This window comes from Cervus elaphus, chromosome X (genome assembly GCF_910594005.1).
Source record: "Cervus elaphus chromosome X, mCerEla1.1, whole genome shotgun sequence".
Taxonomy (NCBI): Eukaryota; Metazoa; Chordata; class Mammalia; order Artiodactyla; family Cervidae; genus Cervus; species Cervus elaphus.
Genome location: NC_057848.1, coordinates 27590050 through 27611034, shown reverse-complemented (window position 1 = coordinate 27611034; position 20985 = coordinate 27590050). Strand labels below are relative to the sequence as shown.

Genomic DNA, 20985 nt, shown 5'->3' with positions numbered 1-20985 from the left:
GGCGTCGGGCAAAGGGGCGGGAGAGGAGGGGCTGGACTGCCCAGGCCGGGCCACTGGGATGAGGCGGGTTGGGCGCGATTGCATTGTGGGGAGGGAGGCCGGTACTCATTCCTGGCACTGCCAGCTGCTCCTCGGCCCCGGCCAGGAGCCCCGCCCAGGTAGGCAGGAGCCAGGGCTGGCCAGGCACAGGGTTCAGGGGCCTCTGGGTCAAGGGTGGGGGAGTGGAGGGGATGGATCTCCTCACCTTGGCAAGCGGGGTGGCCCGGAAGCTGGGTGGTAAGACTCCCATTGTGGCCCCAAATGGGACAGCTGGCGCCTCTGGCCAGGGGGCAGGGCACGGGAGGTAGGGAAGCAGCCCGCCTCGCTACCCACCCCCACAGCCACCCAACTGGCCCAGGCAGGTGGCTGCCAGCCTTGCCACTGCCACTGGACCCTGGAGCTTGCTGCGGTTGCACATCATGGGCGAGAGGGGGACCCTGACCAGATCCTGCCCCACAGTCAGGGCCTGAGCGCTGTCAGCTCGGCATGCAGACAGGGCCATGTGAGCCTGGCATGGGAAGCCGGCCGCCTGCTGGTAATCTCATCCCCACCCGAGGCTGAAGGCTGGGTGCCCATCTGCTCCTGTGCATCCTCTTGGCCACGGCCCCCTCCGCTGGCACCAGATTGTACCTGGCACGACTTTGCCAGTCCCTGGGGGTGGGGAGTTGGGAGTGTAGGGGGAGGTCTCCTGGCAGGGGGTGCTGCCTTGGCCGGCCTCTCCCCTGCCTCCGGCCTGGACAAAGGCAGCCATTGAGGGCCAAGGCTCGCCTCCAGCCAGGCGCCAAGGCTGCGGAGGGTGAGGCTGCCCATGCAGGGGCTGACCCTCGGGGGTGGGGGGTGCTCCGTGACCTCCTCCAGGCCCTTCACAGGGATCCCTGGGGGCACACGGGGAGGAGCCTGGTGGCTGGCACCGGGTGGGCATCGGAGAACTGGCTGTGTGGGTCTCATTTTTTTCTGGCTGAAGGCAACTCTGCCCCCTTTGTCCCAAGATCCCCAGGGGGTGTCTCTTTGCGAGTGGGAAGTGACAGGGAGCCCCCGGGTCAGGGCAGCCTGGATGTGGGACTAGGAACACCAGAGAGTGGGTCCCTGGCCTGGGCCTCCAGACAGAAGGGACATTGTTGGGGCAGAGACAAAGCTGCCAGCTGTGGGGGAGCCTGCTTGCCAGGCCCTGGCCCCCTCCTCCCGCGGGGTGAATGTGAATGGGGCCAAGCCTCGACTGTCTCCCTCCCACTCAGGACAATGCCCCCTATAGCCGTCCTGTGCCCGTCACCACTGCCCCAGGGCAGCTGAACCCAGGAGGTGTGTGCCACGCCGCCCGGGAGATGCCTCTGCTGCTGCCGTCTGCCAGGGTAAGTGCCTGAATCCCCTGAGCACAGAGAAGCCTGGAGCCCGGGGGTCCCCTGCCCTGCACCTCCAGCTGCAAGCCCTCTAGCCTCAGACCCACCCCAGACATGGCCACTGATACCGGGCTCCAGAGGAAATGGCCCAGTCCCGAGGCAGGCCTGACCTTCCTGTCTGTGCCCCCAAGATAAGGGCCCAGGGACCTTCCTTTGGGGCTCTCCCGGCAGCTGGCACGCCCATGGGGGCTGGAGCTGCTGGCTATGGAATGCCCACAGTGCCCTCCTGGCTGGCACCTGCCCGCACCCCCAGCGGTGTGGGACCCTCGGTCAACAACTCAGGATCTGCTTTCTGCCCGTCTCTGGGGCTCTGCCCCCGGGTTCAGGAGGAGGGAGGCTCGAGAGGTCATGGGCCCAGGTGCTTGTGACGAGTGTCCCTCACCTTGTCACCTGGGCACTGCACAAGGCGGCTAATTGCCCCTGGCCGGGAGGTGAGCTGGAAGGTGCAACAGGGACCCCACTCGGAGCCTTCTGCTTCAGGCTCAACCTTGGGCCCCTACAGGGCCGGGGCAGGGTGGGGGGTTGCAGTGGGTTCCCTCTGGTCTGGGCCCCAAATGACTGCAGGCCGGGGGGTGGGGATGCCTAACTCCTGGCTCAAACTTTCTTTCAAGCGCTCCTCTCACTCCCCTGGGCCCACTCTCTGCCTGTCTTCTCTATGCCCTGTCTTTTTTTAAGTTTTTATTTAATTATTTGACTGCACTGGGTCTTAGTTGTGGCACTGGGATCAAGTTCCCTGACCAGGGATCAAACCCAGGGCCCCTACATTGGGAGCATGGAGTCTTAGCCACCAGACCACCAGGGAAGTCCCTGCACTGTCTTTTCTCATACCCCATCCCCATAAACACTCTCTGTACTGGACCCTGGTGGACCCCTGGCTGCCGGAGCCATGGGGCAAAGGACTGGCCTCCCCTGATCCCTGCACTCTGAATGGTCTCTCGGTCCCTTGCACCTCCCCTTCCTCGGCACTGAGCACCCCCAGCTCAGTCTGGGCCACCCCTCTCCATCCCCCAAGCCCTCTGTTGTCTGCCTTGGCCCTGGCCACTGGCTCTTGCTGTCTGCAGGGCCTTTCAGGGGTTTCTCCTCTCTCGGTGACTCAGTCCTTCTGCGGGTGTTCTCGTAGCCTTGTAGGATCTGCATATAAAGTGGAAGATGAAGAAAGTTCTTTCTTTGCACACGCACGGGCACCCCACCGTCATCCCCTGGGGACTCTCCATCCCTCTCTCGGTCCCCCAGTTGCTCGGACTTTTTCTCTCTCCTCTGCCTTTGCTTCTGTCTGCCCCAGCTTTCTGCTTCTGTCTCTCCTCCCTTCTCTCCCTCCCTTTCTGTTTGTCTGTCCCTCTTGCTCCTGGGCGCTCGGTTCCCACGGCCACCCTGACTTGCGCCCTCCTGACCGGCCTCCCCCAGGGCCCAGAGATGGCACCCTGGTGTCTGCTGGGTGCCCGCCTGCTGCTCGTGATGCCGCTGCTGTGCCTGCCACCCGCCCTAACCAGGGCGCACCGCTTCTCGGCGCCCAACACCACCCTCCACCACTTGGCGCTAGCACCGGGCCAGGGGGCACTCTACGTGGGTGCGGTGAATCGCCTCTTCCAACTTAGCCCCGAGCTGCGGCTGGAGTCAGTGGCCGTTACGGGTCCCGTCCTCGACAGCCCCGACTGCGTGCCCTTCCGGGACCCAGCTGAGTGCCCGCAGGCCCAGCTCATGGACAACACCAATCAGCTGCTGCTGGTCAGTGGGCGGGCCCGGGAGCTGGTGGCCTGCGGGCAGGTGCGGCAGGGCGTGTGTGAGAAGCGCCGGCTGGAGGATGTGGCAGAACTCCTCTACCGGGCCGAGGACCCGGGCGACGGGCAGTTCGTGGCCGCCAACACCCTGGGGGTGCCCACAGTTGGCCTGGTGGTGTCTGGACCCGACCAGGACCTCCTGCTGGTGGCCCGGGGCCTGGCGGGCAAGCTGTCAGCAGGGGTGCCACCCCTGACAGTGCGCCAGCTGGCCGGGCCACAGCCCTTCTCCAGCGAGGGCCTGGGCCGCCTGGTGGTGGGTGACCTCTCCGACTACAACAACAGCTATGTGGCGGCCCTCGCCGACGCCCAGTCGGCCTACTTTGTCTTTCGGCGCCGTGGGGACCGGGCACAGGCTGAGTATCGCTCGTACGTGGCCCGGGTCTGCCTGAGGGACGCCAACCTCTACTCCTACGTGGAGGTGCCCCTCAGCTGCCGGGGCCATGGGCTCGTCCAGGCTGCCGCCCTCGCCCCAGGTGCCTTACTGGGCGCCTTTGCCGCCGGCCCGAGGGGGGTGCAGGCGGCCCTGTGCGCCTTTCCCCTGGCCGAGCTGGATGCCAGCATGGAGCGGGCCCGGCGCCTCTGCTACACGGCCGGCGGCCGGGGCCCCAGCGGCGCCGAGGAAGCCACCGTGGAATATGGTGTCACGTCGCGCTGTGTCACCCTGCCGCCTGTGAGTGACTGGGCCCAGGCCTCACACCTGCCCTGTCCCCTGAGACTCTGCCTGCTGGCAGCTGGCAACCTTATCTTATCCCAGCCTGCCTCCCTGGCCCTGGCCCTCTGTGGACCTGAAGCATCTCCCAGCCCAGAGCCGCGGCTGTCACAAGTCGTCCTGGCCAAGGGTAAAGTGAAGTCGCTCAGTCATGTCCGACTCTTTGCGACCCCATGGACTGTAACCCACCAGGCTCCTCCGTCCATGGGATTTTTCCAGGCAAGAATACTGGAATGGATTGCCATTTGCTTCTCCAGGGAATCTTCCCGACCCAGGGATCAACCCAGGTCTCCCACATTGTAGGCAGACGCTTTCACTATCTGAGCCACCAGACTGTCTGAGCCATCCAGCCACTGTCTGGCCAAAGGTGGCTGGATGCTTTCCCCATCACCAGTGACCTCTGCTTTAGAGGATAACACGGAGGGCCAGCTTAGGCTAAGTCTCCTGGCTCTTCGTCTCTCCCTCTTAGGTGCGACCTTGCACATGTCCTACCAGCTGCCTTGCCCTCCTCCACAGACTGCAGACGTGGGCCCAGGGAAGGCACCTCTGGCCTCCCTTTTCTGGGCACTAATTCCTCCCACCTTTGTCCTCACCTCTGCAGGACTCCCCGGAGTCATACCCCTGTGGTGATGAACACACGCCCAGCCCCATTGCAGGCCGCCAGCCCGTGGAGGCAGGGCCTCTGCTGCAGCTTGAACACTCCATCAGTGCTGTTGCGGCCCTCCAGGCAGATGGACACACAATCGCCTTCCTGGGGGATGTCCGAGGTCAGCTGCACAAGGTAAGGGCCTGAGGAAGGCAAGGTGGCCCTTGGCCAGACCCCCGATGCCCCACCTCTATGCTGCCAGGCTGGGCCTGGCCTCAGTGGCCCGACTGGATGCCCTCCTGCCCTGGGATAGCTCACAGAAGCATCCATCTCCTTCCACCTCTTGATGTGTAGCTTAGGGATGTCCCACGGGCAGCCACAGCCAATAACAGGGTACTCTTGCCTCTTTGTGGTCTGCGTGTCTCCCTTAGCTGGGTAAGGCTCAATCGAGAAGGCTACTTGGGCACGCTGGATGCCCAGGGGCCTGCCCCACCCTCCATGGCCTGACCCAGCTGTCCTATCTGGGGAGGGAATGGGAGCTGGCTCTGTGGGCCAGGAGGTTCCCCTGGAACCCCAACTGTGACAGCACCTGCCCCAAATGGTTGGCCTGTGGCCATCTTGAGAGCAGGCCTTGTCCCCCACTCCCTCAGGTCTTTCTCAATGGCACCCAAGGCCAGGTGTACCACTCACAGCAAGTGGGGACCCCGGGCTCGGCCATCAGCCCCGACCTGCTCGTGGACAGCAGCGGCAGCCACCTCTACGTGCTGACGTCCCAGCAGGTGAGGGCTGTCCCAGGGGCCCAGGCACACGAGGCCTGAGGCCCTGCACCTACCACCTCTGCCCTCTGCTTCCTGTCCAGGTGGCCCGGGTACCTGTGGCAGCCTGCCCACAGCTCCCGGACTGCAGCAGCTGCCTCCAGGCCCAGGACCCTCTGTGCGGCTGGTGCGTCCTGCAGGGCAGGTGAGTCGGGGCACTGCGCCTGCAGTGCTTCTAGGTGGGCCAGGAGGTCAGTCCGCCTCCCCCAGCCTGGTTGGTGTCCCTTTGCCAACACTGCCCCAGGCTGGGCAGGGCCTCTGTCGGCCTCTCTCGGGTGCCCCCTGGCCCACTCCAGCTCCCCTCCACCTGGCAGCCCCAGGAATCAATCCCTGATGGCGCCCCTCACTCAGGTCCATGTGCAAGTCTCCACCGCAGCAGCAGGCCTCGACTGATAGTCAAGGCCAAAGGCCGTGCATCAGCCCCCAGGCCCTGCAGGGTCAACCCCTTCCTGTCTGAGCGGAGTCCCTTTCCCTGCCCCCCACTTGCTGCGCTCCGCCTGGACCGCATCATGCCCCTCACTGCCCATCACCCAGGGAGCCTGAGTCTCATGCAGGGACCCATTGGGCCCCTGCCCCGCAGGTGTACCCGCAAGAGCCAATGCAGGCGGGCAACCCAGCCCAACCAGTGGCTGTGGACGTACGAGAACGGCCTCTGTCTGCACATCCAGAGTGTGCTACCAGCCCACCACCCCCGCCAGGAGCAGGGCCAGGTGAGCCCCATTTTCCTTCTCTCCTTCTGCCTCTGCCCACACCCTCCCTGCATGGACCCCTCTGCCTCAGCCCTGTGGCCCCCTCCAAAGGCCCCACCTGCTGGGCTTCCTTTCACGTGCCCCAGGTCACCTTATTGGTACCCCGGCTGCCCACCCTGGCTGTGGATGAATACTTCCATTGCGCCTTTGGCAACTATGACAGCTTGGCTCATGTGGAAGGGCCCCAGTTGGCCTGCGTCACCCCTCCCCAGGACCAGCTGCCACTGAACCCTCCAGGCACAGGTGAGGGGCCCCTGGGGCGAGGGGCAAGGGTGGGAACTGGAAGGGGCAGGAGCCACCTGACCTGCCCTGCCGATGCCATCCCCCTCCCAGACCACATCACCTTGCCCCTGGTCCTGATGTTCGAGGACGTGCCCGTGGCTGCCACCAACTTCTCCTTCTACGACTGTGGCGCAGTCGCAGCCCTGGAGGCAGCTGCCCCGTGAGTGCCCAGCCTGGCTGCGGGGTAGGGGTTGGGACTGCAGATAGTGCCTCGTCTCAGCAGCACCCTGCCCTCCCAGGTGCCATGCTTGTGTGGGCAGCCTCTGGCGCTGCCACTGGTGCCCCCAGAGCAGCCACTGTGTGTATGGAGAACACTGTCCAGAGGGTGAGAGGACCATCTACAGCACCCAAGAGGTGGGTGGATCCACCCTGCCCCACGCCCCCCTGCCCCCAGGCCCCTTGCCTTCCGAAGCGCTAAGCCATCTCCTCCGGCCAGGCGGACATCCAGGTGCGTGGCCCGCGGGCTTGTCCTCAGGTCGAGGGCCTGGTGGGCCCCCCCCTGGTGCCGGTGGGCTGGGAGAGCCGTTTGGCCCTCCGCGTGCAAAATCTTCAGCATTTCCAGGTGAGCATTCCGGCAGGTGGGGGCTGGGGGCAGCTAATGGCATTCAGGCTGCTGACGGCATACACCCCCCAGGGCTTGCCTGCCTCCTACCACTGCTGGCTGGAGCTGCCCGGACAACTGCAGAGGCTGCCAGCGTCCCTGGAGGAGGTGGCTGGGGACTCGGGCCTCATTCATTGCCAGGCCCAGCAGGTGGGCAGGTGCCCGACCCCCACCAGTCTCACTTGCCGCTGGACATCTCCTGCTGCCTGGGCTTGTCCTGGGCCCTCGGGGGCTCGCTCGCCCCCTTTAGCCCACTGTCACTCACAAGGCCTGCTCTGGGCAGGCCATGGCTGGGAGATGTGCCCTGCACTTGGGGGAGGGGTCATCTATGCCGGAAGAGCTTCCTGGAGGAGGCGGGCGGGGGTCTTGAGAGGTTCTGAGTTGCGTCGGGCCTGACCCTCCCTTCCACCCACAGTTCCAGCCCTCCATGGTCCAGCGGGAGCTCCCAGTGCCCATCTACGTCACCCGGGGCGAGGGCCAGCGGCTGGACAATGCCCGCACTCTTCATGGTCAGCTCGGGGGCAGTGGGGCGGGCAGGGCAGGGTGTGCAGCTGGCGGGGGCGCCTCACCATGCCGCCTAAACCCCCCCCAGTGACCCTGTATGACTGTGCCGTGGGCCACCCCGACTGCAGCCACTGCCAGGCAGCCAACAGGAGTCTGGGCTGCCTGTGGTGCAGCCATGGCCAGCCTGCCTGTCGCTATGGACCACTGTGCCCACCTGGAGCCGTGGAGCCACTGTGTCCCACACCCAGGATCGAGACTGTGAGCTCCTGAACCTGCACCCACCGCCCCCTCACGACCTAGCCACCCGCCTCCTCCCCTCAACCCTTAGCCCCCACTTTCTTGGCCCTAGCAGCCCTGCCCACTCCACCTCAGTGGGTGTGGGTCGAGGGCATTCCCTCACCATCCTTCCCGGTTACAGGTTGAGCCCCTGACTGGCCCCCCTGAGGGCGGATTGGTCCTCACCATCCAGGGCTCCAACCTGGGCAGGGACTTCGCCGACGTGCAGGACGCCGTGAGCGTGGCCGGCCGGCCCTGCAGGCCTGAGCCGTCTCTCTACCGCATCTCGACCCGGTGAGGCATCCTGGCAGCCAGGAGTGAAGGGATGCCCTCCAAGGGAGGCCCGCAGAGACTGGCCACCCAGAAAGAAGGGAGGCTTGGAACCAAGACACGTGGGCCCGGGGTCAGATGTGCCAAAGGATAAGCCAGAGGGAGGGGGGCTGGGCCCTGGGCAGCAGCTGGCAAATGCCCCATGGCTCCCTCCGGGCAAGGGCCCCTGAGCAGCCATGGGCTTTCCATTACCAGGATCGTGTGTGTCACATCGCCTGCCCCCAACCGCACCATGGGGCCAATCCAAGTGGCCATCAAGGGGCGGCCCCCAGGCATCTCAACGCAGTACTTCACCTACCAGGTCAGTGCCTGCCCAGGCTGTGTGCCCACACTGGGGGATCGTAGCAAGAAGGGGCAGAAGGCTAGTGACATCTGGGTGAGCACTTCCAACTTGACCCGAGGGGAGCAGAAAGAGTTGCCTCTTGTCCAGGAAGGAAGCCACATAATCTGAGGGGTCACTCTGGCCACTGAGTGTGGGGGCCGAGGTGGGAGGGTGAGAAGGGCACAGGGATGCAGGAGAGCAGAGATGCCTCCAGGCGCCAGCCTGAGCCCTCCTGTCCTGCCCAGGGCCTTTTCCAGGGCCAGGAAGCCCAGGGCGGGAGCAATGGGGGGCAGCGCCGATTCATATCGGGGGTGCTGCTTGGCACAGACAGCACCCTGATGAACTGATGAGGAGATCCCCAAGGAGGTGACGGCATCTTAGGGCTTAGAGCTGGGGCTGAGGGCAAGGTGACACAGGGAGGGGACCAGAGCCCCACCCCCTGGTGGGGCATGGCAGCGGGGCACAGGACTTTAGGGACTGGAGCCAAGGTGAGGAAATGCCAGGCCAGATGGCTATGCCTGCCTTAGCTTGCCCTGTCTCCCAGGACCCTGTCCTGCTGAGCCTGAGTCCCCAGCGGGGCCCCCAGGCAGGGGGAACCCAGCTCACCATCCATGGACAGCGCCTCCAGACAGGAGGCAACATCAGCGCCTTTGTGGGCAGCCAACCCTGCCCTATGTAAGTGGCTCCTGCTTCCAGTTGGTCGCTGCCAGCTGGGGGTGCTCCCGACGGGCCCGAGTCCCCTGGCGTACAGTGGTGGTGGGGGGTCTCTGCCCTTGGTGGCAAAGTGGGTCTCTGGCAGGCTGGCCAGGCCAAGGCTCAAACCCAAGGTGCCAAACTGCTCCCCACCCTGCAGCCAGGAGCCGGTGTGTCCTGAGGCCATCGTGTGCCACACCATGCCCCAGGCTATCCCAGGAGACGCAGTGGTCCGAGTGGTCTTTGGCCAGGCCCAGCGCTTGCTACTCACCAGCCCCTTCCACTATACTGCCAACCCCCAGCTTGTGGCAGCCGAGCCCAGTGTCAGCTTCCGGGGGTGAGGACCTGGTGCACTTGGGGCAACCCGTGCACCCTGGCAGCAGGATGGGGTGGCAGAACGGGGCCAGACTGCTTGGGCCACGCTGAGTCTCGTCCCGGCACAGGGGCGGGCGGTTGATCCGAGTCAGGGGCACGAGCCTGGACGTGGTACAGCAGCCCCTGCTATCCGTGTGGCTGGAGACCTCGGAGGGGGCGGCTGTGAAGCTGCAGTCCCAGGACCCAACCCCAAGGAGTGGCTGCAAGGTTCCAGCTGCGGCACCCCAGGCTTGTATCAAGCTGGAGCGGGGCTGGCTGCAGGTGAGCCTGCAGCGGCAGGCGAGGCTGTGCCCAGCAAGGGGTCGGGGCGGGCCAGGAGCCCCCAGCTCACCCCACAGGGTCTCGGCCTGCCCCTTCCCAGTGCTCCAGCGTGTGCTCCATCAACTCATCCACCCTCCTCCTCTGCCGGAGCCCTGCGGTGCCCGACATGGCGAGCCCCCGGCGGGTCTTCTTCAGCCTGGACAACGTGCATGTGGATTTTGCAAGCGCCAGTGGGGGCCAGGACTTCCTGTACCAGCCCAACCCTCGGCTGGCCCCCCTCCACCGCGAGGGGGGGCCCACTGGCCCCTACCGCCTCAAGCCAGGCCACGTGCTGGATGTGGAGGTCAGGGTTTCGGCCAGCAGTGCTGGGGGGCAGGGGGGACCTGCGGACACAGGCTGGGCAACTCCACTCAGGCCTGCGATCGGTCTCCCAGGGAGAGGGCCTCAACCTGGCCATCAGCAAGGAGGAAGTCCGCGTGCACATCGGTGATGGCGAGTGCCTGGTGAAGACACTGACGCTCACCCACCTGTACTGTGAGCCGCCCCCCCGGGTCCCACAGCCCAGCAACGGCTCGGGCACCCTGCTGCAGTTCGTGGTGAGGCTGGGACCGCAGGCGCAGGCGTGGGTGTGGGCAGCCGGAACCATCAGAGCCGAAGCTCAGGAATCCTGTGCCTCCCACCACCCCCAGGTGCAAATGGGCAACGTGCGCCTGGCACTGGGCCCAGTCCAGTACGAGGTGGAACCCGTGCTGTCTGCCTTCCCTGTGGAGGCCCAGGTGGGCCTGGGCATAGGTGCAGCCCTGCTGATCGCTGCCGTGCTCCTCCTGACCCTCATGTACAGGTGAAGATCACACACACGCCAGTGTCCAGGCCAGTCCCCTCTTCACTTCTGGCAAGGGTTTCCCACAGCCTGCCATCTAGGCTTGGGGGTCCCGGCCCAGGCAGGCTGGCTGGTGTGGCTGACACCCGGTCCCCCGGCGGCAGGCACAAGAGCAAGCAAGCCCTGCGGGACTACCAGAAGGTTCTGGTGCAGCTGGAGAGCCTGGAGATCGGCGTGGGTGACCAGTGCCGCAAGGAGTTCACAGGTGGGGTGGGGGGGTGGGGCGGGGCCGGGCGGGGGCAGGGAGTGCGCACAGCCGCTCCCGAGCTCAGACCCCGGTGGCTCCCGGCCTGCAGACCTGATGACAGAGATGACTGACCTCAGCAGCGACCTGGAGGCCAGCGGGATCCCCTTTGTGGACTACCGCACCTACGCCGAGCGGGTCCTCTTCCCCGGGCGCGGAGGTGGCACCCTGCAGCTGGCCGTCGAGGGGCTGGGCGAAGAGGGTCGCCGCGCACCCATGCACCAGGGCCTCATGCAGCTCTCCAACCTACTCAACAGCAAGCTCTTCCTCCTGACCGTGAGGGCCACGTGGGCAGGCTGGAGGGAGGGTTTGGGGCAAGGAGGGAGGCTGGGTGGTCAGCAGGCGTGGGCCACATGGTGGGAGGCCACGCGGGCTGCTGGGCTCCCCAGAGTGAGCACCCGTGCCCCCCGCCCCCTCCGGCTTAGCTCATCCACACCCTGGAGGGGCAACCCAGCTTCTCACAGCGGGACCGCTGCCACGTGGCCTCGCTGCTGTCCTTGGCACTGCACAGCAAGCTCGAGTACCTGACCGAGATCATGAGGACGCTGCTCAGTGACCTGGCCTCCCATTATGTGCGCAAGAACCCCAAGCTCATGCTACGCAGGTTGGCCCTGGATGGCTCTGGGCTGGGTGGGCCCGGGGAGTCCCAGGCAGCCAGCTGGGTCCTGAGCCACTGGTAGGGCAAGTCAGCCCTGCCTGACCTCCGCCACTGGCCTTGGGTGGGGGACGAGACAGTCCTGCGGCAGCCCCTCTGACCTGGGGCCCGCTCCACGCAGGACGGAGACCATGGCGGAGAAGCTGCTCACCAATTGGGTGTCCATCTGCCTGTACGCCTTCCTGAGGGTGAGAGCCCCTCTCCCCTCACCCCATGCTGGGGCTGCTGCCTTGGGCCTCCCTGACCTGTGGCCCGATCCCTCCCAGGGGCCTTGGACACAAGGGCAGGGTGTCGGTAAGGGACGGGTGGTGAACCTTTCCCCTGGCCGCGTGCGAAGCCGAGCCTGCTGGTGTGGGCCGCCCTCTGCCCTGGCTCCGCACAGCCGGCTGCCCCTGTGAGCTCATGCAGCCGGCTGATCCCTGGGTTGATGCTTGCAGGAGGTGGCTGGCGAACCAATGTACATGCTCCTCCGGGCCATCCAGTACCAGGTGGACAAGGGCCCCGTGGACGCAGTGACAGGCAAGGCAAAACGGACCCTGAACGACAGCCGCCTACTGCGGGAGGATGTGGAATTCCGGGCCCTGACGCTGATGGTGCTGGCTGGCCCGGGGCCAGGCGGGCCATCAAGGAGCAACGTAGCGCTGCACATCCCCACCCGGGTGCTCGACACGGACACGATCACTCAGGTCAAGGAAAAGGTGTTGGATCAGATCTACAAGGGCACCCCGTTCTCCCAGAGGCCCTCAGCGCACACCCTGGATCTCGGTGAGGGCTCGCCCCAGGCTCTCATTGCCTCTGGCAGCTCAGCTCTGCCCAGCAGGAATGGGCTGTGGGCTCACTGGCTCCCCCGGGTCCCCCCCCTGGCACCCCCAGAGTGGCGCTCGGGCCTGGCGGGTCACCTCACCCTGTCAGATGAGGACGTGACGTCGGTGACTCAGAACCGCTGGAAGAGACTCAACACCCTGCAGCACTACAAGGTGCCCGGCAGGTGGGGTTTGGGGGGGCAGGCCCCCACCTTGGGCTTGGCAAGGGAAGGAGCCCAGCCTTTGCCTCCCTCCCCACCAGGTCCCAGATGGTGCCACGGTGAGGCTCATCCCCCAGCTGCACAACGGAGGAGGTGTCATCTCCCAGAGCCTGGCCCCCAGCTGCCCATCGGGGGAGAGTGAGTGTGGTCCCACTGGGACCACAGGCCCCCAGGAGCTCAAGGCCACGGCATCGGTCCTTCCTGGGTCTCCCAATACCTTGTCAGCGGGGAAGCCAAGACTCCCTACTGGGCCCAGGCCCGCGGGTGGACAAGGGTGGCAGTGCGTCACCATCGGGGAGCTCCTGGGTGCGAGCTGGAGCTCCCCGGCTGGTGGCATGGGTGCAAGGGGGGCCAAGGACTGAGGCCCAGATTCTGCACCCTCAGACACCCCCATGCTGGAGGATAGCGAGGAGGGTGGGATCCGTCTGTGGCACTTGGTGAAAACCCCCGAGGAGCCAGAGGTGGCCAAGGTACGGCGGAGCAGCCTGAGGGACCGGGACCGGGAGCGAGTGCGGGCCAAGGCCATCCCGGAGATCTACCTCACGCGCCTGCTGTCCATGAAGGTGGGGCCCCCGGGGAGGCTCAGCAAGGGCACCTGGACAGACCTGGGGAGACGCTGTGGGACGATGGGGCTGGCTGCAGTTTGAAGGGTCCCCCACCCTGATCTCCCCCCAAAACTGCCCCATCCCCTGCTTTCTAGGGCACGCTGCAGAAGTTTGTGGATGACGCCTTCCAAGCCATCCTTAGCGTGAACCGGCCCGTGCCCATCGCCGTCAAGTACCTGTTTGACTTCCTGGATGAGCTGGCCGAGAAACACAGCATTGAGGACCCAGAGACCTTGCACATCTGGAAGACTAACAGGTGCGTCACTTGCCGGCCTGGCCCTGGGCAGATGAGTCCCAGAGAGACCAGGACACTGCCAGTGCAGCCAGGACAGGAGCCCAGGCCTAGGGGCCATTACCCCGGGTGACCAGTCGCCCCCCCGCCCCAGTGTGGCCAGCTCCCAAGGCAGTTCAGGGCCGCCGGGGTCCAGGTGAAGGAGCTGAGCTGGACCGGCCAGGCCTCACTCCGCCGCCGGCCTGTGTCTCCAGCCTGTTGCTGCGGTTCTGGGTGAACACCTTGAAGAACCCGCAGCTCATCTTTGACGTGCGGGTGTCAGACAATGTGGACGCGGTCCTCGCTGTCATCGCCCAGACCTTCATGGACTCCTGCACAGTCTCGGAGCATAAAGTGGGCCGGGTGAGAGCCAAGGAGGGCAGGCTGGGGAGGTAGACACAGGGGCTCCGTGCTGAGCCCTGGGTTGGGCTGGCCCCCCATGGGGCATGGGGCCAGGAGGGGGCACCTCCCCGCTCATGCCCACACTGCCTGGAGCAGGATTCCCCGGTGAACAAACTGCTCTACGCCCGGGAGATCCCTCGCTACAAGCAGATGGTAGAGAGGTAGGTGTTGGGCAACATGGACGAGGGACCTCTGGGGCTGCCTGCCCCTAACTCTGTGCCTTTCTGCAGATACTACTCTGATATCCGCCAGAGCCCTCCAGCGAGCTACCAGGAGATGAACTCAGCTCTTACTGAGCTCTCGGGGGTGAGGACACAGGGGAAGGGGGAAACTGGGGGCTCAAGGTCTGGGCTGGGGCCTCACCCACTATGTGCCGCCCCCAGAATTACACCTCGGCTCCCCACTGCCTACAAGCTCTGCAAGAACTCTACACCCACATCCACAGGTACTACGACCAGGTGAGACCTGGGGGCGCTCCGGGGAGAGGGACATGCCTCCGGAGCCCAGAGGGAGGCCCCAGGAGTCTCCCTTGGGGGCAGGAGTGTCCAGGTCCAGTGTAGGCAGAGGAGTGGAAGGGCCCGGGGCTGGGGAAGGGGCTCGGCTTCCTCACAGAGGAAGATTCCCTAGGAAGGTCTGGCTCCCAGCCTGCTACTGAGATGGAGGCAGGTCAGAGGCCGAGGCCTCAGGCGGGGCGGCCTCCTCTGCCCTGGCAGATCATTGGTGCCCTGGAGGAAGACCCTGTGGGCCAGAAGATGCAACTGGCCTGCCGCCTGCAGCAGATCGCTGCGCTGGTAGAGAACAAGGTGACCGATCTGTGAGTCAGGCAGCAGCAGGACCCGCCATCTCCACGCCTTCCCACACTTGACCCAGGATGGAGCCCTGGATGGAGCCTGTGACCCAGGCGTGGTCTGCACAAAGTGGGAGGGCCTCCCCCTCTCCCTCCTTGCCGCGCTGCTGGGGGCTTCTTTCTAATTTATAGCAATCCTTCCCCCTCCCCCACTGTATTTATATGCTTGCTGGAGGATCACATCTGGAAATAAAACACAAACATGTCTTTTTAGAAAACACCCAGTCCCCAGCCCCACCTTCCCCATGAGTCTCCTGGATGCCCTGGCCTAGCCCCCAGCCCGCAGCTAGAAGTTCTGCCACATGCTGAAAAGAGGACCCCAAGGCCTTGCTCCCTCACATGACCCCTGCGGGAAAGGTGCCCCTGCCCTCCCACCACCATCTATACCCACCTGCACCTTCCCAACTATTTCCTAGTACAGGGATGTAGAACCAAGTGTGTCCCATCTTGGGATCACCAGTTACTACCAAGCTCCCTCTACTCTGTTCTGACTCCATTCCCTCCCAGGAGCAATCAGTGTGTTCTCTCTAAAGAGCCAAAGTGCCCATGACCCTCTGCGGAAACCCCACACCCATGCCCACAGGCTCTGGTGGGCTCCTTGATCACCTAAGCACCACCCCCGCCCCACCTCATCTTCCACACCCACAGCCGGTCTTCAGCCAAGACCAGCCACAGAGGTCTCCAGGGTGTTCTGCTCCCTCTTTGGAGGTTCCCCTGCCCACCCTGTTTTGGGGGACCAGATTCTTCAAAACCTGGTCCCTTGGCTACCACCCCATGGTCACAGGCTTTGGAGGGCTATGTGACCCAGACCACTAGAGTCATGGGCTCCTTTGCTTCCCACTTAAGGATTCCCTGAGGGCAGGGCCAGGGTGGACACCTCCCTGTGCGTCCCACGTGGACACATGCACTTGTTGGAGCCAGGGAGGAAGGGAGAGGTGGACCCAGGGAGCCACAGGGATGCTGTGCAGTGCTGGGGTCCCACGTGGGCAGCCCCCAGGCCTGCACCTCCAGTGGGAAGACCTCACGGCCCCGACCCACGCCTGGCCAGGGCCCTTCAGGGATGCCACGTGGAGGGATGAGAGGACACTGGGCTGCCGCATCTTGGGGCTACAGGACCCATTGGAAAAGTGGGAACCCAACTGAGAGTGGCCAGGGAGCAAGGTATCCACGAGAATGGCTGGGGTCGCCTCTGGGCAGGCTCGCACAAGCCAGAAGCTAGAGCATGTTTGCAGTTGTGGCCGCTGCCTGAGGGCATATGAGAGGGGGCACCGTGCCCACAGGGCCCTCAGCAGGCTCTGGAGTCCCGGGACTCCAGTTTGAGGACCAGCTCACCACCACGTGGCCACTCCACAGCGCCCTCTGCCAGTCCTGGGGTGCAGGAGCTTAGCCCGGGCTCCAGGTCACATCCCGGTGTGGTGGTCCTAGGGTGCCAGGGAGTTCCCCGGGGAGGCAGTGGCACACCGTGTCCCTGCGGCGGCGCCCTTGGTCAGCCCTGGGATGGGGGCAGGGGGCTCGTCCTGGGGGGTCGGGCCCTCAAGGGCCGCCGTCACCGCGCCGCCCCCTCCCCGCTGCATACCTTGCCCACAGCCGAGCAGCTGGGAGGCTATTTATAAAGGCGGGTGAGATCAGCGGCCGAGGCTATAAATGCGCGGGCTGCGGCCAGGCCCCAGAGGAGCGGCCGCCCGGGGCACCGGAGCTGCGGGCAACGCAGCCAGAATGAGCGCCAGCGCGAGCGGCGGCGGCGGTGGCGACAGCGACAGCAGCAGCAGGTAAGGCTGGGCCAGGCTGCCCGGGGCCCCTGGCGGCCCGCGCGCTCACTGCCTGCCCGCCCCACCCACAGCTCGCAGGCCTCCTGCGGGCCCGAGTCCTCTGGCTCCGAACTGGCCCCTGCCGCCCCCGCGCCGCAGATGCTGCAGGGGCTGCTGGGCTCCGATGACGAGGAGCAGGAAGACCCCAAGGACTACTGCAAGGGTGAGGCCCTGGGGAGGAGGAGGAGGGGGCCTGGAGCCCGCCCACATGGTCCAGGGGGGCCCGGCAGGGCTGCACTGTGCCAGGGCAGGGGCAAGGCGCCACCCCCAGCGGCCTTTGTGGGCTCCCTTCCCCAGGCGGCTACTACCCTGTGAAAATCGGGGACCTGTTCAATGGGCGGTACCACGTGGTGCGCAAGCTGGGCTGGGGCCACTTCTCCACCGTCTGGCTCTGCTGGGACATCCAGTGAGTGTCTTCCCTCGCCCACCCCCCCCCGACCCCGGGCTCCATGCCAGCTGGGATCCTGCCCCTGGGCATGCCTGCGACTATGGTGAGGGCCCACGGGTCTGCCTGGTGCCCATGGCCGACGCGGGTCTCGGTGTTGCAGGCGCAAGCGTTTCGTGGCTCTCAAAGTGGTGAAGAGCGCAGGGCATTACACGGAGACAGCTGTAGATGAGATCAAGCTCCTGAAATGTGTGAGGCGCCTCCCCTACCCACTCCCAGCTCCCTGGGAGCCGCCTGGGGCCTGGCAATGTGGGTGCGAGGCCTGCCGGGCTCCGCGGGCTGGGGCGGGGTGCCCACAGGGTCAGGCTCCAGCTGGCTCGGCTGAAGGGGAGGACCCGGAGGGCGGGCCTGAGGCTTTTATTCCAGTGAGGCCTAAGAACAGTGGGACAGGGGGGCCGAAGGGGCTGCCCGCCCCGGGGGAGCAGCCAGTGAGGGGCAGGTTGAAGCCATCTGTGGCCCCTTGGGTTTTAATGCAGGTCCGAGACAGTGACCCCAGTGACCCCAAAAGAGAAACCATTGTCCAGCTCATCGATGACTTCAGGATCTCAGGGGTTAATGGAGTCCGTATCCTTTGCAGGCTGAGCAAGCAAGTGTGGCATCTCAGCAGGAGCTAACTGGCTGGTGCCTTCTGGCTCCAGGGACCTGTTTGCTGATCTGTGTGATGGGTGGTTTATCCCTTCCAACGACACTAGTCTATGAAATACCCCCACCACTTCAGGGGTTTGTGTCTGGGCCTGGGGGGTGGAACGGATAACCAGGTTGGCATTGGTAACACATGGCTAGGTTACCTGCAAGTGGGAGGAACCCTCTGTGTGCCTTCCCTTTCAGAGGGGCTGTCAATAGGCTCTTGGGCAGACCTGGGCACAGGACTGGGGTTATTTTGAGAAACCTCTGTCTACTCCTCCAGTGCCCTGTCCCTAGGAAGACCATAGAAAGTACGGTGCCAACTGGCACACCAGAGAGTGACAGGGCCACTAAAGCACCACTGGGACAGTGGTGATACAGGACCTCCCAGACCCAGCTCTATGCTGCCTGAGCCTCGGGGCACCCCCACTCCAGCTGAGGGTGGGCAGGACCTGGGCCCCAGCTGCACGCCCAGCAGCTGTCCTTCACTCCTGGCCCCAGATGTGTGCATGGTGTTGGAGGTCCTTGGCCACCAGCTGCTCAAGTGGATCATCAAGTCCAACTACCAGGGCCTGCCCGTGCCCTGTGTGAAGAGCATCGTGAGGCAGGTGAGCTCTTCCTGAGTCCGGCAGGAAGAGCCCTGTGGCAGGCAGCCAAGGCAGGGTGGGTGGACTTCAGGACTGGCTCTCTCCAGGTGCTGCACGGCCTGGATTACCTCCACACCAAGTGCAAGATCATCCACACAGATATCAAGCCCGAGAACATCCTGCTGTGTGTAGGGGATGCCTACATCCGGCGCCTGGCTGCTGAGGCCACAGAGTGGCAACAGTCAGGGGCACCACCCCCATCCCGCTCCACAGGTACCCAGATCCTGCATGGGGCTGGGGTGGGGCCTGTGGGCCTCAGCCCCAGCCTGAGTCTCGGTTCCTCTCTCTTCCTCCCTGCTCTGCCTGCTCCACCAGTCAGCACCGCCCCCCAGGAGGTCTTGGTAAGTTGGGCTGCCTCTTTTTCTAGGCCTCATTTTCCCATCTGCTCAGAGCTCACTTCTCAGCCTCTGGTTCCCCCTTCTCCCTAACTCTCCCCGCTGCCCAACACTCCTGCAGGGGCATTTCCAAAAGGCCAGGTGGCCTGGATGAGGGCGATACAGAGGGGGCCACAAGCCCTAAACGGCCCTGAGTGGCCACTGGGGCTCACCACCACCTCCGCAGAAGGACAATGTGTTTACGGCTGGCCCCAGGGGAGGCTGGTGCCCAGCCAGAAGCTTCTTGGTTCCTCCTTGGCCTCCAGCTCTGAGTGGGGAGTGCAGGAGGGGACCCAGGAGGTGGCTGAGGTGGCAGGACCACGTCCTGGTGGCCATGGACTCCTGGGACCCACAGACCTTGTCCCCTGTGGGGGGCCCCGTGGACAGGCTTGGGCTGCTCTGCGGCTGGTTGCCAGGCACCCCCAGGCTGACCCCATCTCTCTTGGCAGACGGGGAAGCTGTCTAAAAACAAGAGGAAGAAGATGCGGCGCAAGCGGAAACAGCAGAAGCGGCTGCTGGAGGAGCGGCTGCGTGACCTGCAGAAGCTGGAGGCCATGGAGGCCGCGGCCCAGGCCGAGGGTGAGGATGGGAGCGGGGAGCGGGCCCCCTGGCGGCAGCCACGGGGCCAGCTGCCCACTCAGCACCTCTGCATGTCTCCCCAGACTCAGGCTCCAGACTTGAGGCGGGTAGCGGCTCCACGTCCTCTTCCGGTTGCCACCCGGGCGGCGCAGGGGCTGACCCCTCACCGGCCTCTTCATCCCCGGCCCCCGGGGGCAACCGAAGCCTCAGCCCAGGCTCCCAGACCTCAGGCTTCTCCGGCTCCCTCTTCTCCCCCGCCTCGTGCTCCATCCTCTCAGGCTCATCCAACCAGCGGGAGGCCGGCGGCCTCCTCTCCCCCAGCAGTAAGTGGGACCAGGCCAGTGGGCAGTGGGCAGGGCCAGGCCGGTGTCTGACCAGCTCAGCCACTCTCCCTTTTCTTGCTTCCCCAGCACCATTTGGTGCCTCCAACCTCCTGGTGAACCCCCTAGAGCCCCAAAATGCAGACAAGATCAAGATCAAGATCGCAGACCTGGGCAACGCCTGCTGGGTGGTATGAGCAGGCACCCTGCTATGAACGAGGCCGGTCCCCAGGGCTTGACCAGACCCCCACGCCTGCCTCAGGCTGCAGTCCCAGGGCTGAACCCAAAACAGCACCTCTCCCACCCGGTTGGCAGGACTGGGCCCACGGGCAGGGGTGGACGGCCATGGTGCAGGGGCCGGCCTCAGTCTCAGGTCACCTTGCCAGGCCCTCTTAGGACAAGGGGGGCCCCTGATGCCCAGAGCGAGCCCCATGATGCTCCTGGGGTGCATGGGCCCACAGGAGGTGGGAGACGCGTGGGGAGCCACTAAGGGCAGGCCAGCCCTGGCCCCAGCCCCTCCCCTGGGCTCGCCTTGCCTCCAGCACAAGCACTTCACCGAGGACATCCAGACGCGGCAGTACCGGGCTGTGGAGGTGCTGATCGGCGCCGAGTACGGGCCCCCTGCTGATATCTGGAGCACGGCGTGCATGGTATGTCTGCTTGCAGCTGTCCCCCACCCGGGCAGACTCACCGGGACAAACCACCTTACCCTCTTCCCTTTCCAGGCCTTTGAGCTGGCCACTGGTGACTACCTGTTCGAACCACACTCGGGAGAAGACTACAGTCGTGATGAGGGTAGGAGGTGGCAAACCCTAGGGTCCAGCCTCGGGACCTCCCGGCCGCCTGGCCGACCTCCTGGCTCCCTTTCTGTCCACAGACCACATTGCCCACATCGTGGAGCTGCTAGGAGACATCCCCCCAGCCTTCGCCCTCTCGGGCCGCTATTCCCGGGAATTCTTCAACCGGAGAGGTGGGGCCACCTGGATGGAGAGGCGGGGTGGGAACTTGGGGGCCAGCGAGGGGTCTCAGATGACAGGCCTCCCAGGCGGAGGCTGACCTGTGGCATGCCGGCCTGCCCCCAGGGGAGCTGCGGCACATCCACAACCTCAAGCACTGGGGTCTGTACGAGGTGCTCATGGAGAAGTATGAGTGGCCCCTGGAGCAGGCCACACAGTTCAGCGCCTTCCTGCTGCCCATGATGGAATACATCCCCGAAAAGCGGGCCAGCGCAGCCGACTGCCTGCAGCACCCTTGGCTCAATCCCTAGGCCCCGCGGGCACTTTGGGCAGCTTGGGGCAGGCCCGGCTCCCTCCCAACCCCCTGGCCCCCAGTGCCTTCAGGGAAAGCAGGACAGCTCCTGCCCACCCTGCTGAGTGGGAGCTTTCTCATACCCACCTGGGTGGGGCAGGACAGAGGGATCTGCTGGGGCCAGGCCCTTTCAGAATGTGTTCTGCCCCCCAACCCTCACAGAGGGGCCCTCTGAATGGCAAGTGTGCTGTTTCTTTTCTTAATAAAGTGTGACCTGAAACACCCGCGTCCACAG

The 20985-nt window shown here is 65.1% G+C and overlaps 2 protein-coding genes across 9 annotated transcripts; both read left to right on the top strand.

Annotated features, from left to right (window-relative positions):
* Positions 1-31: 31 nt before the first annotated feature.
* Positions 32-14858, top strand: PLXNB3 (plexin B3). 8 transcript variants are annotated; one of them, XM_043895478.1, is made up of 36 exons: positions 32-158; positions 1275-1388; positions 2841-3161; positions 4525-4704; positions 5160-5288; positions 5369-5469; positions 5905-6034; positions 6160-6316; positions 6407-6515; positions 6595-6709; positions 6792-6917; positions 6990-7106; positions 7372-7465; positions 7549-7718; positions 7879-8030; positions 8262-8367; positions 8933-9063; positions 9242-9418; positions 9525-9717; positions 9818-10060; positions 10152-10313; positions 10407-10558; positions 10702-10802; positions 10894-11117; positions 11267-11445; positions 11618-11684; positions 11934-12261; positions 12370-12473; positions 12562-12658; positions 12905-13083; positions 13221-13381; positions 13612-13759; positions 13895-13959; positions 14029-14104; positions 14182-14256; positions 14512-14858. In XM_043895478.1, the coding sequence occupies exons 2-36, from the start codon at positions 1362-1364 to the stop codon at positions 14614-14616; spliced, it is 5001 nt and encodes a 1666-aa protein (XP_043751413.1). In that variant the 5' UTR covers positions 32-158; positions 1275-1361; the 3' UTR covers positions 14617-14858. The 8 variants fall into 8 exon arrangements, with proteins under 8 accessions (XP_043751413.1, XP_043751411.1, XP_043751405.1 ...); XM_043895476.1 differs by having other exon boundaries at positions 2841-3884; positions 14182-14243; XM_043895470.1 differs by having other exon boundaries at positions 2841-3884.
* A 653-nt stretch (positions 14859-15511) lies between these two features.
* Positions 15512-20970, top strand: SRPK3 (SRSF protein kinase 3). Its single transcript, XM_043895481.1, has 15 exons — positions 15512-16414; positions 16486-16616; positions 16751-16859; positions 17002-17089; positions 17375-17462; positions 18024-18130; positions 18217-18382; positions 18485-18510; positions 18993-19122; positions 19206-19445; positions 19533-19633; positions 19985-20092; positions 20168-20237; positions 20320-20412; positions 20525-20970. Exons 1-15 carry the CDS (start codon positions 16290-16292, stop codon positions 20707-20709), a joined length of 1767 nt encoding a protein of 588 aa, XP_043751416.1. The 5' UTR covers positions 15512-16289; the 3' UTR covers positions 20710-20970.
* Positions 20971-20985: the final 15 nt, after the last annotated feature.